Source organism: Colletotrichum acutatum, assembly GCF_030867785.1.
Source record: "Colletotrichum acutatum strain CBS 112980 chromosome Unknown BDZ83scaffold_14, whole genome shotgun sequence".
Taxonomy (NCBI): Eukaryota; Fungi; Ascomycota; class Sordariomycetes; order Glomerellales; family Glomerellaceae; genus Colletotrichum; species Colletotrichum acutatum.
Window position 1 is genome coordinate 69271 of NW_026849008.1, and position 14223 is coordinate 83493.

At 53.0% G+C, this 14223-nt stretch overlaps 6 protein-coding genes across 6 annotated transcripts; 4 read left to right on the top strand and 2 right to left on the bottom strand.

The window, feature by feature from the left end:
• Window positions 1–313: 313 nt before the first annotated feature.
• BDZ83DRAFT_569391 (uncharacterized protein) lies at window positions 314–1310 on the top strand (the record flags this gene model as incomplete). The annotated part of the gene is made up of 2 exons (XM_060504188.1): window positions 314–602; window positions 661–1310. 2 exons carry the CDS (start codon window positions 314–316, stop codon window positions 1308–1310), a joined length of 939 nt encoding a protein of 312 aa, XP_060368917.1.
• A 1009-nt stretch (window positions 1311–2319) lies between these two features.
• Window positions 2320–3878, top strand: BDZ83DRAFT_569353 (guanine nucleotide-binding protein subunit beta-like protein; the record flags this gene model as incomplete). Its single annotated transcript, XM_060504183.1, has 5 exons — window positions 2320–2361; window positions 2455–2492; window positions 2684–2810; window positions 2911–3228; window positions 3453–3878. 5 exons carry the CDS (start codon window positions 2320–2322, stop codon window positions 3876–3878), a joined length of 951 nt encoding a protein of 316 aa, XP_060368918.1.
• Window positions 3879–4598: 720 nt separating this feature from the next.
• BDZ83DRAFT_648219 (glycoside hydrolase family 6 protein) lies at window positions 4599–6019 on the bottom strand (the record flags this gene model as incomplete). Its single annotated transcript, XM_060510160.1, has 4 exons — window positions 4599–5019; window positions 5103–5215; window positions 5304–5688; window positions 5751–6019. The coding sequence occupies 4 exons, from the start codon at window positions 6017–6019 to the stop codon at window positions 4599–4601; spliced, it is 1188 nt and encodes a 395-aa protein (XP_060368919.1).
• Window positions 6020–8006: 1987 nt separating this feature from the next.
• Window positions 8007–9438, bottom strand: BDZ83DRAFT_738418 (OST3/OST6 family protein; the record flags this gene model as incomplete). The annotated part of the gene is made up of 4 exons (XM_060513024.1): window positions 8824–9438; window positions 8656–8756; window positions 8242–8597; window positions 8007–8191 (listed from the first exon to the last, which is right to left on the bottom strand). The coding sequence occupies exons 1-4, from the start codon at window positions 9172–9174 to the stop codon at window positions 8007–8009; spliced, it is 993 nt and encodes a 330-aa protein (XP_060368920.1). The 5' UTR covers window positions 9175–9438.
• A 285-nt stretch (window positions 9439–9723) lies between these two features.
• BDZ83DRAFT_607276 (uncharacterized protein) lies at window positions 9724–12141 on the top strand. The gene is made up of 3 exons (XM_060507417.1): window positions 9724–9958; window positions 10013–10297; window positions 10358–12141. The coding sequence occupies exons 1-3, from the start codon at window positions 9923–9925 to the stop codon at window positions 11855–11857; spliced, it is 1821 nt and encodes a 606-aa protein (XP_060368921.1). The 5' UTR covers window positions 9724–9922; the 3' UTR covers window positions 11858–12141.
• Window positions 12142–12193: 52 nt separating this feature from the next.
• On the top strand, window positions 12194–13980 carry BDZ83DRAFT_85479 (FtsJ-like methyltransferase). The gene is made up of 8 exons (XM_060515955.1): window positions 12194–12215; window positions 12289–12693; window positions 12759–12809; window positions 12882–12908; window positions 12989–13330; window positions 13409–13537; window positions 13596–13757; window positions 13809–13980. The coding sequence occupies exons 2-8, from the start codon at window positions 12406–12408 to the stop codon at window positions 13878–13880; spliced, it is 1071 nt and encodes a 356-aa protein (XP_060368922.1). The 5' UTR covers window positions 12194–12215; window positions 12289–12405; the 3' UTR covers window positions 13881–13980.
• Window positions 13981–14223: the final 243 nt, after the last annotated feature.

Here is a 14223-nt window from a genome sequence, read left to right on the forward strand (position 1 = left end):
GTTTTCCTCATCGTCGGTACGTACCCATCCTCGCGCAAGGTACCTCAGCTGAGCTCCTGCACCTCCCGTCAGAGGCGCAAACAATCTCGAATCTCGGACCTCGAACAACCTCCTTCCACTAACATCGCGCCTTCCTCTTCCCCAAGGCTCAGATCGAACAACACGAGCGCGCGCCACATACGTTGTTGTCGCGCATTCATCTGCCTCGAACTATACAAGCGCCCAAACTCTTCTGTTCTCGACATCTGCGCTCACAATTACGACCTCGCCGTGACACGCCTCCATCTCCCTCGAGCTCTGTTCGACGTTGGCCATGTCTTCACCTTCCGCGACAGCGACTCCGATCAAGCGGAGCTCGTCTAGTGAAGATGAAAATCCAATCATTAAACGACAGAAGACGAATAGCGACGCGCCAAAAAGCCCCTCTGCCGCCGACGATGAAGAGCCAAGCCTGCCTGGCGCGACCAAAGTCACCATTCCTTCTCTGGATTATCAAGCAAAAAGTGGCCTCGAAAGAAGTATAGGGCTGGCACTGCAGCAGGTTGGGTTTGATTCCGCTACCCCGGAAGCGATGCAGGGCTTCTTGGGGGCTGTAGAGACCTGTGAGATTACCTGACGTCTTGTGAATACTGATGCTTTAGGCGCTGACTCGATGTCCAGACATGGCCTCTATGATCGCCGATGCCAAACGTATCGCTCTAGCAGCACGACGAGAACAGCCGACTCCAGCGGACTTCGAGTCCACGATGCGACGCTACACTCTGAAGACGAAGGCGCTGCGGCCTCACGTCCGTCATCCCGTACCAAAGGCGAAGCTAGACGTGGAATATTTTGATCCTTTGGTCGACGATCCAGACGCGTACACAACCTTACCTCTACTCGGCGAGGAGCTGAGCGGCAAGCCCGAGAAGGAAGCCAAGCCGTACATCCCAAAGTCCTTTCCCGACTTTCCCAGCAAACATACCTACAAGTACACACCAAAGGAAGATGACAATGGGCGTGACCCCCAGAAGACGAGGGAAGAGGCGGCCAAGGCTTCAAAGCAAGGAGAGGAGGCCCTACGAGGCCTGGTGCGAGCGGCAAAGGTTCGCAAGCAGAAGGAAATCAGATCGCTATCGGAGCGCGATCCTATGACCAAGGAGCGCTATTCGCTATGGGCGGCTGCTATGGAAGGTTTCGTCAAAAAGGAAGGTGGCGCCACCGGCCAGCAACTTGAGATTGCCGATCATAGCATGATTGTCAACTCGGACGCCCGGCATTTGCGCAGGGAAGTGCAGCGACAAAGCAAACGAGCCACCGGGCAAAGCTAGTCATCCTCTCTCGGTAGAGGCCGAAAGCGCGAGTCCAGTGCTTCAAAGGACGACTCCATAATCAAAAAGGATGAGCAATGATCAGAATTGATCGGCTTGGGTTGCATAGGCGAGTGTGTCGGATGCTAGTCAAGGCAGACACAGAAGTTGGTCGATTTGGGAAATGGGCATGCATTCAGCAAGGCGTTTGGGTACTTTATCGTGTGGACGGGCTACAACAAATCATCTCATTTCTAGGCCTGACAATGAGGCTACTGAGGCAGGAGGAGGACCACACGAGTATCAGGGTTGAGCACTTGACAGCGGCCAAATGGACAAAAGCAAAGGCGTGAGACACTTTGCGTTGGCAGCAAGCGATTTATCAAGATTACCCCTTAGTTTCATCAACAATCACAGAGCGCTCAGCAGTAGTTTCCCGCATGTGAGCTGATGATGTGAGAACGACAGTTGCCGTGGATAGAAAAGGGGAGCGCGGGCATCTGAAATCAGATCGTGAGAGTGAGCGTTGTGTTCGTGGAGATCATACTTGAGTGAGAGACTCGTTCATCTTGCAGGAAGTTTGCCAGTTATGGGCTTGTCATGTTGCGACCTAAGATAACCAAGTGCCATTCTGCGAACCCTTGCAGCGAGTGACATGCAGAATCGAACTTCCCGTGATGGGCCTTCCATAAGTTCATTCCTTACTGTAGGTACCAATGTACCGTCCCATTCTGTTTGATTATGGGGCCAATCAGCCTCGTGCCAGCAATTCAGAAGAAGCGTAGCCACCAGCGATCCCCATTGGCTCCAGCCCCACCTCGGTGACCCACACAGAACGCATCAGGAGCAAGGCTGGCGCTCTTTCCACCTGCCAGGCCCTAAGCGAAGTTTGCTAATTTTTTTCACCCACACCCAAAATCCGGAATCTCAGCTCAAGCTCCCCAAGGGTCAAAGGTGTGACGCTCAGAATCAACTCCAATCTTTCTACCTTTCCCTCACCACTCAATCGACCTGATTGCCTCATTTCCCAATGGCTGAGCAGTTGATTCTCAAGGGTACCCTCGAGGGCCACGTAAGTTGCTGCCGTCTCACTTGCCCGCACGCCGCTGCGTTGCGCCGGTCATTTTTGCGTTGTGCTTGAGGCTGACGGCGATGCTTTTTGCAGAATGGCTGGGTCACCAGCCTGGCTACCTCCATGGAGAAGTACGACCATTCCTACATCCGTTTTCACTCCCGATCGCCCCTGCCTGGCTACCGCTGCCGCCGACGTTGATTTTCGAGAGAAGGAAGGGATTCTTCGAAATGGGCAACGACATGCGAGCCTTTGCACAGTGGCGCCGGCGGGGGAGGAGGCCAAGAATTTCGAAGGACAACAATCGCTAACATTTTGACAGCCCCAACATGCTCCTGTCTGCTTCCCGTGACAAGACTCTGATCATCTGGAACCTCACCCGTGACGAGTCCCAGTACGGTTACCCCAAGCGCTCCCTCAAGGGCCACTCCCACATCGTCTCCGACTGCGTACGTCTCTCGAACCCCTCCGATTTCTACGAAAAGTTGCCTCCGCCCTCTTGGCTGGGCTAGGATCACTGGGAACTCTGGGCTGATGGGAAGGAAATAGGTTATCTCCTCGGACGGCGCCTACGCCCTGTCTGCCTCTTGGGACAAGACTCTCCGCCTTTGGGAGCTTGCCACCGGCACCACCACCCGCCGTTTCGTCGGCCACACCAACGATGTTCTGTCCGTCTCTTTCTCCGCCGACAACAGACAAATCGTTTCCGGCTCCCGCGACCGCACCATCAAGCTCTGGAACACCCTCGGTGACTGCAAGTACACCATCTCCGAGAAGGGTCACTCCGAGTGGGTTTCCTGCGTCCGCTTCAGCCCCAACCCCCAGAACCCCGTCATTGTCTCCTCCGGCTGGGACAAGCTCGTCAAGGTTAGTTTCAGGCGCCCCCCGTATATGTTTTCTCCTGGAAAAATCGCCCCAACAACTCGATTCGACATGATGCTTGCAACCAAAGTATTTGCTACTTCAGAGCCTGCCGTGCAGGCCATGAGACCACTATTCACCATTGCCCTGATCTCGCACCTTCGATTTTTATTTTTGCCTTGTGAAAAATTCTGTACAGATCAGGATCGCTAACAAGGGCAAATTTCTAGGTCTGGGAGCTCAGCACCTGCAAGCTGCAGACTGACCACATTGGCCACACCGGCTACATCAACACCGTCACCATCTCCCCCGATGGATCCCTCTGCGCCTCCGGTGGCAAGGATGGTACCACCATGCTGTGGGACCTTAACGAGTCCAAGCACCTCTACTCCCTCAACGCCAACGACGAGATCCACGCCCTTGTCTTCTCCCCCAACCGCTACTGGCTCTGCGCTGCTACCGCCAGCAGCATCATCATCTTCGACCTTGAGAAGAAGAGCAAGGTTGATGAGCTCAAGCCTGAGTTCACCGCTGTCGGCAAGAAGAGCCGTGAGCCTGAGTGCGTGAGCTTGGCCTGGTCCGCCGATGGCCAGACCCTGTTCGCCGGTTACACCGACAACATCATCCGTGCCTGGGGTGTCATGTCGAGAGCATAAACGGGCGTGAAGCTCTCTTCTGTTCTCTCTCTCTGGGTTATGCGATGATGGTGACGAAGTGTGGTGGGGAAAGGGCTCTCTTGGTAGATCATGGCGGGCGTCCTAGGCTGGCTTCCTCGTTATGTCTTTCGGGATGCGCAGGGTCAAAACGATTTGTGAAAAATTGGGGATGAGACTGCATGGCTGGCTTATAGGTAGCCCACGAAAGGACTCGGACATGAACCCGTAACGCCCAAATCAAAAGATCCTGGCAAACTCAAAAAAATCCTGTTTCTCGTTCATTCAACTCGTGATGTTGACTTGGTCAGCACACACTTGCATCAATCCTGCCTCAAGTGATGAATGTGAAAACTCTCCTCCAACATAATGACTGTAGGCATGACATTATGGCAGCTACTATCCCCCATGTTATGCGATGCTTTAGGACAGCACCATTATAATAAGCAGGTTTGCCTTCGTGCTGTGAGATGTGACGACCGAGTCTCGTTCTCATCAAGTGTCTAGTCACAACGTTGGCCAGGCCCCTTGCTCTCACTACATCACATAGAACAAGACCTCAGTCAGATATATGAAGACTTGACATTGTATATATGTACGGAGAGAATGTAACTAGGTCATGTGTGGAAGAGAAAATTCAGCAGCGGGAGCCCCTTTTCCGCACAATGAAGGGTTCTCGCTGCAGCCAACGTGGTCAGAGTAGCCGAGGCCTCCCTTTCCTATCTAGAAGGCAGGCTTGGCGTTCTTGAGCAGCATCTCAAAGTAGGCCTGGTTCCACGTACCAGCCTCGGGAGATGGCTTGTAGGCATCCGACTTGCCACAGAACGAGTCGTAGCGCGTGGCGCTCGAGTCGCTGGTGCCGTCGGACTCGCCGCCGGGCTTGACCCAGACGAAGGCGTCGGCGAGCTCGAGGCCGGTGCTGCCGCTCGGGCGGAGGCCGAAACCGGCGCCGTTGACGTTGCACCAGTCGCCCCACTCGAGACGGAGGCCCTGGACGCCGTTGCGGCCCGTGTCGACGATGGCGTGGTTGGGCATGCCGGCCGTCTGGAGGGCGGCGCCGAGGAGGGTGACGTACTTCTTCTCGTTCTGGGCCTTGTTGTACTGGCCGTCTGGGGCGTTGGCGAATTCACCGGGCTCGGCGTCCCTGGAAGTACACGATGTCAGTATAATGGCATTCTTTGCGTCGTTCCTACTTTTCAAAGTTTTAAGCATATGGGCTGAACTTACCAGGAGTTCCACCCGGCAACGTTGGTGGCGATGCCTCGAAGCTGCGAGGGGCTGCCGCCGGCTTTGTACGCCTTGGCGAGCTCTTCGGCACCAGGCTTGAGGTTGTCGTTCCACTATAAACCAGTCAGAATCATGGCCATGATATAGAAAGCAAGACTGAGCAAGAACACATTGCATGGACGGAGGTGATGATGCACTTACCCCAAGCCAACCTCCGTGGCCAGCATCGAGATACATGACGACGTTGGGAAGGTTGAGAGCCTGGATGGCGTACGCAACGCCGTCACGGTAGCCCGAGGCCGAGGCCTGGCAGGTGGCGAGGTTGGCGTTGGTGACCAAGTTGGGCAAGGAGTCTGGCTCGATGACGAGGGCAAAGGCGGTCTTGGGGTTCGCCTTCAGGATCTTGACAATGGGGTCAATGTACTCCGTCTTGTAGCGGCTCAGCTCGCCGACTTTGAGTTCGCCGTTGGAGGCCTTGGCAGCGCAGTCGCGGCCAGGGAGGTCGTAGATGACCAGGCCGAGGATGTTGTTGCAGGGAACGTCGGCGATGGCGGGCGTGAGCCGCTGAATGTTGGCGATGGTGTCACTGTGTTCCTGCAGCATCAGTATCTTGCTGCTCAAAAAAGTATTTGAAGATATTTGACATACAGCCAGAGGAAGGAGCCGATATCAGCTACCTTCAGGGCCTTGGCCTTGAGCGTACTGTCCGAGATAGCTGCAGCGGCGGCCTGGATCTCGGCGCGGTAGAAGCTGTTGGGATGTAAGGTGTACTTGGAGAAGACGTTGGTCTTCGCATCCAGGGAGACGTTGGCAGAGCATGCGGCGGCTGCTGCGCGAGGTTCCTCCTTGATCGTCTGAGAAGGGGCAGCGATGGCTGTCGAGGCCAAAGCCGCCAACGTAGCGGCGGTGAACTTCATCTTGATAATAATATTACTCTCTTAAGATGATGAGCTCTGTAGTAATGATGCCGAGATCCTGGTGATGAGGGCCATGAATTCGCCGGGAGCCATGACACTATTTATCTGCAGTCATGATACCTCGAAAGATGGTACAAAATCTTGCAATTTGTTAATCCCCGAACCTTCGAGTAACGTCAATCAGGCACCAGGCCCGGTAGCCGTATTGATTTCGGTCTCCAGCCTCCGAACCAAGAATGCCTATCCAATGGGGCGTTCCCGACGGGCAAAATGATGAACTCTGTCATGACCACAATCAGACAAGATCTATACTACGCGGTGCTCGCCAGAGCACCTCACGGTCAAGGATTCTCAATACAAAGTCCGCCGCCAGATTGACGACTTCATCTAATGATCAGGCAATGATTGGTCTGTGAGTTTAGTATTGAAGTGGCCGTTGATTAGAGCAACCAGAACATTGTGGTATTTGCAATATTAGAGAATGTTACCTCGTCAAGCCAACCTCCGCTTCGACCATTCGAGGGCAGATCTCCTATTATTCACAATCACCCCAACCATGGGCGAGTGATGGTGCCATACAACTCAGCAGATTTTCTCAAGGACGGTCCGTGTCAACCGGATATCGCCAGATCTCCAACAATCTCGGCATAAATATCATAATGGCGAGCGGTAGGTACAGAACTTCTGATGCTCTGCGATCCCTTGCATTTCACCTACATTTCCCGGTTGTTATTACTCAATCCCCTCCCCTTGCTCTTGCGCACGCGTTGTATAGCAAACACACATAAAAGTGAATTGGAAATCAAGTAGAGCAAGCGTGCACATTTTCCAAAATACGCTATTCCCCTGGGAATTACAATACCCGACGGCGAGTCTCATTGTCCAAGGCACTCCCGAGCCTCATGGGCAAGAACAGCATTCCTACTCAAGCATATGAGGTTGCTAATGACCAATCCCAACTGAAGTGATTCGTTCCTGTAGAGCTCCGGAAGACAAAATAAAGTGTTACGAGCCAGGGTGGTACTCGTCACTTTAGCCGGCAATAACCCCAGATCAGCGGGGGGACGATCCTGGTGCTGAGTGCTTGATTTCTCCTTGGCCGGCTAAAAAACCCGATCCTGACTTCATGGCTTGGCTACTTCAACTGTAAACTGGTCAGATGCCGACGGATGGAACCCCCTCTATTCGCCTACAAAGCCAGAATGGTGCGACAATTCGTTGATATTAAATGTTGCCATGCGGCCCCGGGCTCAACCTCATTAGGCAGGAGACAACTGTCGGCGTGACAAGCAACAAAGGGTACGGTGCTCATCAATCTGTCCGAACAGTCACCTGGATAAGGGAAGGCCATGCCTCGTAGCTACATGAACCTCGTTTAACCTCGTTTGGGGTTGCCTGATAGGTCGGAGTCTTTGATATTCACGCAACATGCTATCTTGTTGAAAGTAGAGACAAGGACCTAGTTTATCTCGAGGCAGCATCCGACAGAGGAATAAACAAGGCATTGGGTCTGTGAACATGGTTTCAAGAGGCGACTTGGAAGAAGCTAAGAAAACATGTACAGATCATCCAGGTCTAACACAAAGACAGAGTTGACTTATGGTCTGATCTGAATGACAGAATACTGCAGGGCACAAGTACATTGCGATCTAAGGGGGACTTGCGGACAGGGCATAAGCTATTCCCTGTGTTTTGCTCAACGGAAATACAGCCAACGAACACCAAAAGGGGTGGAGAAATGTGTTACAATGCTTTTGTAGTCAATTCGTGGAACGTCATTTTGCCACGTCCGGCCACCCTCTCTATGAGCTTCTGATGACCTCTTTCCGCTATGTTACATTTGTGTCAATGGTGACACTGGGCCTCTTGGCCACTGGCAAGGTATGGCTATCCTCGCGAACAGCGATGGCGAACAACTCGAAGCCAGGCGAGAAATTGCTAGCGCAGGTGTTTGCTTCCGATAGTACCGGCTTGTCAAAATGCATCCTTACATGAAAGGAGGCAGAGAGAAGGGGTAGCCGCCGTTCTTGATACGGAAAACGCTGAGAAGGAAGCTGTACATGATGAACAGAACACCACCCCAGGCCAACACAGCAACCTGCTGTCTCTTATTGTCGCCGATGCGAGGCACCTTGACGGTGAGAGAGATGGCACAGAAAGCCAAGACACCGTCTACTTTCGATTAGCTTTGAGACTTGACGTTTAGGAGGGTGTAAACAAACAGATAGCAGCAACGATCTGGGTCTCCAAACCGAACTGGTTCTGGAAACCACCGGCGAAGTAGCTGATACCGCCTCGGCCATCTCCAGCAACGTAGGGAACTTTGCGGATATGGTTGAACATGTGGCCACTGGTGAAGAGCAGAATGGCAATGAGACTGATGGCGGCCCACAAGTTGCGGTTCTGAATGACGGGAAGGATGTAGGGCGAGGCAGTGACGAGGACAGTGCCGAGACCAAGGACGATGGTGATGCTAGAAATCCATCGCATCCAATTGATCGGGCGCTTCACCGGAGGGTGGGGTCGGTCAGCAAGGTGTCTCGACAGCCAGGCATGGACCTGCTCAGCAGACTGAGGTCTGTTTAAATCGTTAGCTTATTCTATGAGGTACTCCGTTCTTGAGAGAGATAGCTCACCCGCTGGTAAAGTCATATTGTAGAGGATCGACGGCAGCAACAGCGTGAGGGCCGATGGTGGGTTGGAACAAGAGCAGGACGGGGGCGGTTTGGAGGCCGAGCTGGTAGTGATCGTATTAGTTCTTGGCCGAGTCCATTGTCACCTGGTTTTGGGGCTGGGTTTCCTACCGACATGAAGACCTCACGGCCATCAGAGAAATCGAGAGTACCGAAGAGAAGGCGCGACTCGCCCTTCTTGTCGCCCTTGGTCCAGGTCTTACCCAGAAGATCCCATTCCGGCTGGAACTCTCGGCACAACTGGCAGCCGAATCGGTTCTCGAGAGCAGTCAGGAGTACTGCAACGGTGTAATCGCGGGGAGCAGAAGTCAAAGACTTGTAGCTAGTGTCGGCGAGCTTGATTGGGGATGAAGTCAGGGCCTTTGCGTGGAAATCGTTGAATCGTTCTTCGGGGGTCTTCTTGGCTGCAAAGGCTCCGGCAGCGAGAAAGGTTCCCGCTAGGAGGGAGCGAAGGAAGTGCATTTTGAGGGATGCGTCTGTGATTTGGACGCAACAAGAACTTGGGAACGATCGAAGGGTTGAGTGTGGCCAATTGGCCGTTTCTGGTGATATTGAAGTCGGGCGTGCGTAACGAACTGGTGCGCGCCACGAGTGTCGTCGAGATGCCGCACACTGGACTTCAACAGCTCGAACTGGACAGCTCTCAACAGCGGCAGACAATCCACAGAGAAGTGGGCCGAGTCGCAAGCTTGTGTACGTACTGTTTCAATTCTGGCTTAAGTAAGGAAGGTACCGTAAGACACTTAGACGGGGGTATGGAAAGAAGGCACGGCCGGGGCTGCTGGGGGTAGCTCCTTCGGGCTCGGATATTGGTTTTTCCTGGGCGAGAGCGGATGCTCCTGGACTTTCCCAGTGTTATGTCACCCTGAACCGTTTACCAAGACATCAGCGTAGTTCAGAAAAATATGGGGCCAGTCTGCCTGGAGCGGGGGGCACGGCGTCGATGAACTAACCGGTTTGGGAACCATGTTTACCTTGCCAATTGGTACTCCATTTCAAAGTCAACCCAAACACACCACCATCTGAACATCGACATCGCGAACCTCAATCAATTTACGCGCGGGCATCCATACTGTCGCGCATTGTGGTGAAAGAAGACTTCTGAACCACAATACCGTGGCTTCAAGCAACACAACACCTCTTTAGGGGCCTACTAATCCAACGCGTCGACGCGCTTCCAGCGCAGAAGCACCGGCACAACACCGCCATTATGCCTTGCAAGACCAGGAACATGGACTCGGAAGAGGTAAGTCCCGTAGTCGGTCAGTATGTAATGGCATGTTTCTCACCACTCACATAGAGGGCCGCTGCGGCTCACGAGCTCGAGATGAAACACCAGCAACACATTCACAAAGCACAGCTTATTGTCAAGGAGGAAGACACGCGAAGACAAAAGGTCACCAAACAAGTCCTTCTCGATGAGAATGCGACATTACGCGAGCAGCTTGCCGAAAGGGAAGCGCAAGTCAACCAGTTGTCCGAAAAGTTCGACCAAACGCGCAGTGATCTGGAATCACTAAAGGCGACAAATCGCGACCAAGACACACAGCTTAAGGCTCAGAAGAGGGAATTTGGTCACATCAAGGTTGGTGTGAACGCCGATTCGGCAATGCCCGACGAACTATCCTAACTTCGAATGTGTCAGGCCGAACTCGAATCCCTCAATAGCCTGTCTCAAGATTCTACGAAAGTGCTTGCAGAAAAGCTTACTCTCTCGCGGGAGGTGAACGCCATGAAGCCTGAACTGGAGCATCTACGATCGCAAGTCGCCCACCAACAAAGCGTCATCGCCGAGAAACTGGAATTAGAGCGTCAGCTGAATATGGCTGAAGTAGAGTTGGCTGCCGAGAAACGAGCACGGGAACAGCAGACAGCACAAGCGGAGGGTGATAAATCGACCGAAGACGAATTGCGGCGCAAACTCAAGGACGCCGAAAAGAAGCTGACGACGGAAAAGCGTGAAAAGGAACAATTGCAAGAAGAGCTTGAGGCTGCTGTCTCAGCCGCAAAGGCTGGACAAGAGAACAAGAAGGCGGAACAGGAGTCGACTCAAAAGATCCACGAGATGGAGAAGATGCTTTCAGCCGAGAGACGGGAGCGGGAAAAGCTACGGAAGGAGCATGAAATGGCTCTGTCTGAGGTCCAGACGCAAAACGAGATGCTCGAAGAGCGCCTAGACACGGTTAAGTCCAAGTTGCGCAACGCTCAGGAAGAGTTGAAGGCTGTCCGTGCAGAGTTGGTTGCTCGACCAGCAGCGGTACCGAGTGCTCAACTTCCTGCGCGTGCGGGAGGCGTGAAGGCGCAGGCCGGCAAGAAGCGAAGAGTTGAAGAGGTCACAATGAGCGACATGAGCCTTGGCACGCCAGAAGACATCACTCGCGGCAGGCGCCCTGCTAAGAAGAAGGGCCTTGAGCAGACGATGCTAGGCGAGAAGTCGCTGTTCTCCATTACTCCTTTCCTGGCCAAGTCCAAGACACTCAATGTCGAGGATGCCGTCGCCGAAGAGGACGAGGAAGCTGACGTCAGCTATATCCCTCTGTCTCACCAGTCTCATTCGCAAGAGGTCGAGATCGATGCTGGGGCCAAGGTCGAGACCGCGGATGCGCCGGAACAATTGGAGGAGGTTGAAGAGCATCAAGAGTCCGCGGAAAAGCCTGCTCTCACCAAGACGACGAAAGCAAAGCCGAAATCCAAGAACGATGGTGAAGCGAAGAAGCCCCGCGGCCGACCAAAGAAGGCGTTGACGGAAACATCGCCAAATATGCCTGTGCAGGGGGTCTCGGCCGCGGTCAACAAACCTCACATTCCGTCAAATGCTCCTCTTGAGCAGGTGCTGGAGGAGCCTGACAATGATGAGTCAGAGGATCTGGCTCCCGCAAAGGTTGCCGCTGCTAGCAAGGGCGAGCAGGAAGTCAAGAAGAAGAAGCGCAAGCTGGGCGGTGAAACGGCAACACTCTTCGATGATGACGATGGCGAGGCGCCTCCCGCTGCTACCAAGCGGCCTGGCAAGGTCGGCATGGGTGCCGGCAGAGCTCTCGGCAAGACTCATCTTAGCATGGTTAGGAATGCTGGTGCTTTTGGCAAGAAGTCATTCTCACCGCTCAAGAAGGACAGAAGGGGAGTCGGTGCTAGCTTCCTGGCGTGATTGGCTTTGAATCATTGTATTTTCAAGCGGAGAATGCTTTACCTTGGGATTTCAGCTCAATGGAAGGAGTCAAAAGAGGCAATGCATTGGTGGCGTTTTGGGTCGGTTGTTTCTACGTTCAGGGTTGGCTAGGTAGTCGGTGAGGTTTATGTTAAGATACGGTGGGGTTTTCCGAGCACCCAATGAAGAGGCCCGACGCGGTTGCTATTCTACCAAAACTTTCGCCCTTTTCAATAATTCTTGGTGCAAATATCCGTGTAATTCATCGTTTTGACGGCTTTGAGTTGTGCCTAAGGAGATGTTGGACGGTTAGAGGAGTTAAGCCATTACCTCGTCGAAACCTGAGGTCACCTTAAGAGCGAGTGCCCTACCCCTGGTCGCATCCGAGAAGCTTGGGCCAATCAGGATTCTCAGCTCACCTTCATTTGCAGAAGCTTCCCTTCGACGTCTCTCATCATTCATTTCATGAACATCGAGCGACATAACGACTTTGAACGCTCAAGCGTGATCAACTCTGCCCACTCTGACTTGTACTCTTGTCGTGTCATATGAGAAATGTTAAGAGGGCGCTCAACCTTATTATAACACCACCATCACAATCCATCCACACAATGTCAGAAGCAGCATACCGCCCTCTGTGGAGCGCTGCACTGCGTCAAGCCTCTTTTGGCAAATTTACAACATGTAGGCAATGTCGAATAAGCCTGCCTGGGAATTTGCAGATGCGCGCATCTTCTTCCAATTCGCGGTGGAAGATGAGGCAGGGTAAAGACTTCTTTGCCCGCGAGGCCAAGGTGCAGGGGCTCAAGAGTCGGGCTGCGTTCAAGCTCCTAGAGGTACGAAACCATCAAAACTTATGTAGAATCCATTCCAGAGCATATCATGGTAACAACAATCGTAGATGGATGCCAAATACAAAATATTCCGCAAGGGACAGACGGTAGTAGATCTGGTGAGTCTTTAAGAATGACTTGACGTCCTTGTCAAGAGCCGTTGAGGCAACGAGACTGAGAAAGCGATGAAGGGGTATGCTCCGGGGAGTTGGTCACAGGTACGTCAGCTTCTAAGAAAGACTTCCTGAGAAGCAGAAATTCGCCTTGGGGAACGGAACGTATAACATCGCCAAAACAGGTTGCCGTCGAGCTCACGAAGCCCAACGGCCAGGTCCTGGGAATCGACATCATACCTGCACAACCACCTAGGGGCGTCTCAACGATCCAAGGCAACTTCCTTTCACCCGATGTCCAGGGCATGGTTAAGGACTATCTCGAGCGAGCCAGACACCGGAAGAAGATCTCGCCGCCAGCAGATGAAGACGAAGAACTAGAGAACGATGAAGATGACCCGTCCGTGGACAGCGAAGCCACAGTCATTGAGGAGAAACCGAGCTACATCGACATGGAGAGAGCAGCGTCTGAAACTCCAAGTACTGTCAAGGACGGATCGGAGGCCAAGAAGGGTCGATTGGTGGATGTGAGTCTTTCCCATCATTCTCCCCTCGTCACCCACCTCGAGATCTTATAGGACGTTACAGACTGACGTAAGAACCAGATTGTGTTGAGTGACATGTCAGCACCTTGGGACCAGACCAGTGGATTCGGCGTGAACAGTCTTAGTAATCCCTATCATAGGATGATGAACACGAGCGGCATGGCCTTCCGAGACCACGCCGGAAGTATGGTACGTATTCCTCTTTTCCCTGATGCTATCTATCAAGTTACTGAGGTGAGAAACCAAGGACCTGTGCGGGGCAGCACTGCATTTCGCCGATGATACGCTCAAGAACGGCGGGCATTTCGTCTGCAAGTTCTATCAAGGTTCCGAGGACAGAGAGTTTGAAAAGAAGTTGAAGACCTTGTTTGCCAAGGTCTTTCGGGAGAAGCCAGAGTCATCTCGCAGTGTATGATGAGAGAGCCACATCGTGTGCGGAATGACGCTGACCCATTCACAGGACTCGAAAGAGGCGTACTTTGTCGCACTCAGAAGGAAAGGAAACGTAAGCTTAGAGAATGACGGCCTATAATTGACTGTTGGATGTGTAAGAGTATGAAAGTCAAGTCGAGGGTACTGCCGTGTTACGATATAGAGGGCAAGCGGAAGACGAGCGATTGCAGAGCTATCACGGGATGCGAATGGGACAACCGGGAAGGGCTCGGCCATCGCTAGCTACCCCAGAAAGAAGGCCCAGTAAGGCATTGTGTATTCTTCAGGAAGGAATGAGAATCAGCAATCGGTACGACGTAGTACTTTGCCCGAGTAATACTTTGCCCGAGTAATACTTTTTTGATATCGTAAACCCAAGTGTCGATCCCAATGGGGTCCTTGAACACCAACTTGCCCGTTACAAAACGTCGCATGCCTTGGAA

Bases quoted from the DNA above. Each gene is read 5' to 3' on its own strand.
- BDZ83DRAFT_607276 (XM_060507417.1), top strand. From the start codon at position 9,923: ATGCCTTGCAAGACCAGGAACATGGACTCGGAAGAG. The intron at 9,959-10,012 runs GTAAGTCCCGTA...CCACTCACATAG, and splicing joins GGAACATGGACTCGGAAGAG to AGGGCCGCTGCGGCTCACGA. The intron at 10,298-10,357 runs GTTGGTGTGAAC...CGAATGTGTCAG, and splicing joins GGGAATTTGGTCACATCAAG to GCCGAACTCGAATCCCTCAA.
- BDZ83DRAFT_85479 (XM_060515955.1), top strand. From the start codon at position 12,406: ATGAGAAATGTTAAGAGGGCGCTCAACCTTATTATAACACCACCATCA. The intron at 12,694-12,758 runs GTACGAAACCAT...CAACAATCGTAG, and splicing joins CTGCGTTCAAGCTCCTAGAG to ATGGATGCCAAATACAAAAT. The intron at 12,810-12,881 runs GTGAGTCTTTAA...AAAGCGATGAAG, and splicing joins GACAGACGGTAGTAGATCTG to GGGTATGCTCCGGGGAGTTG.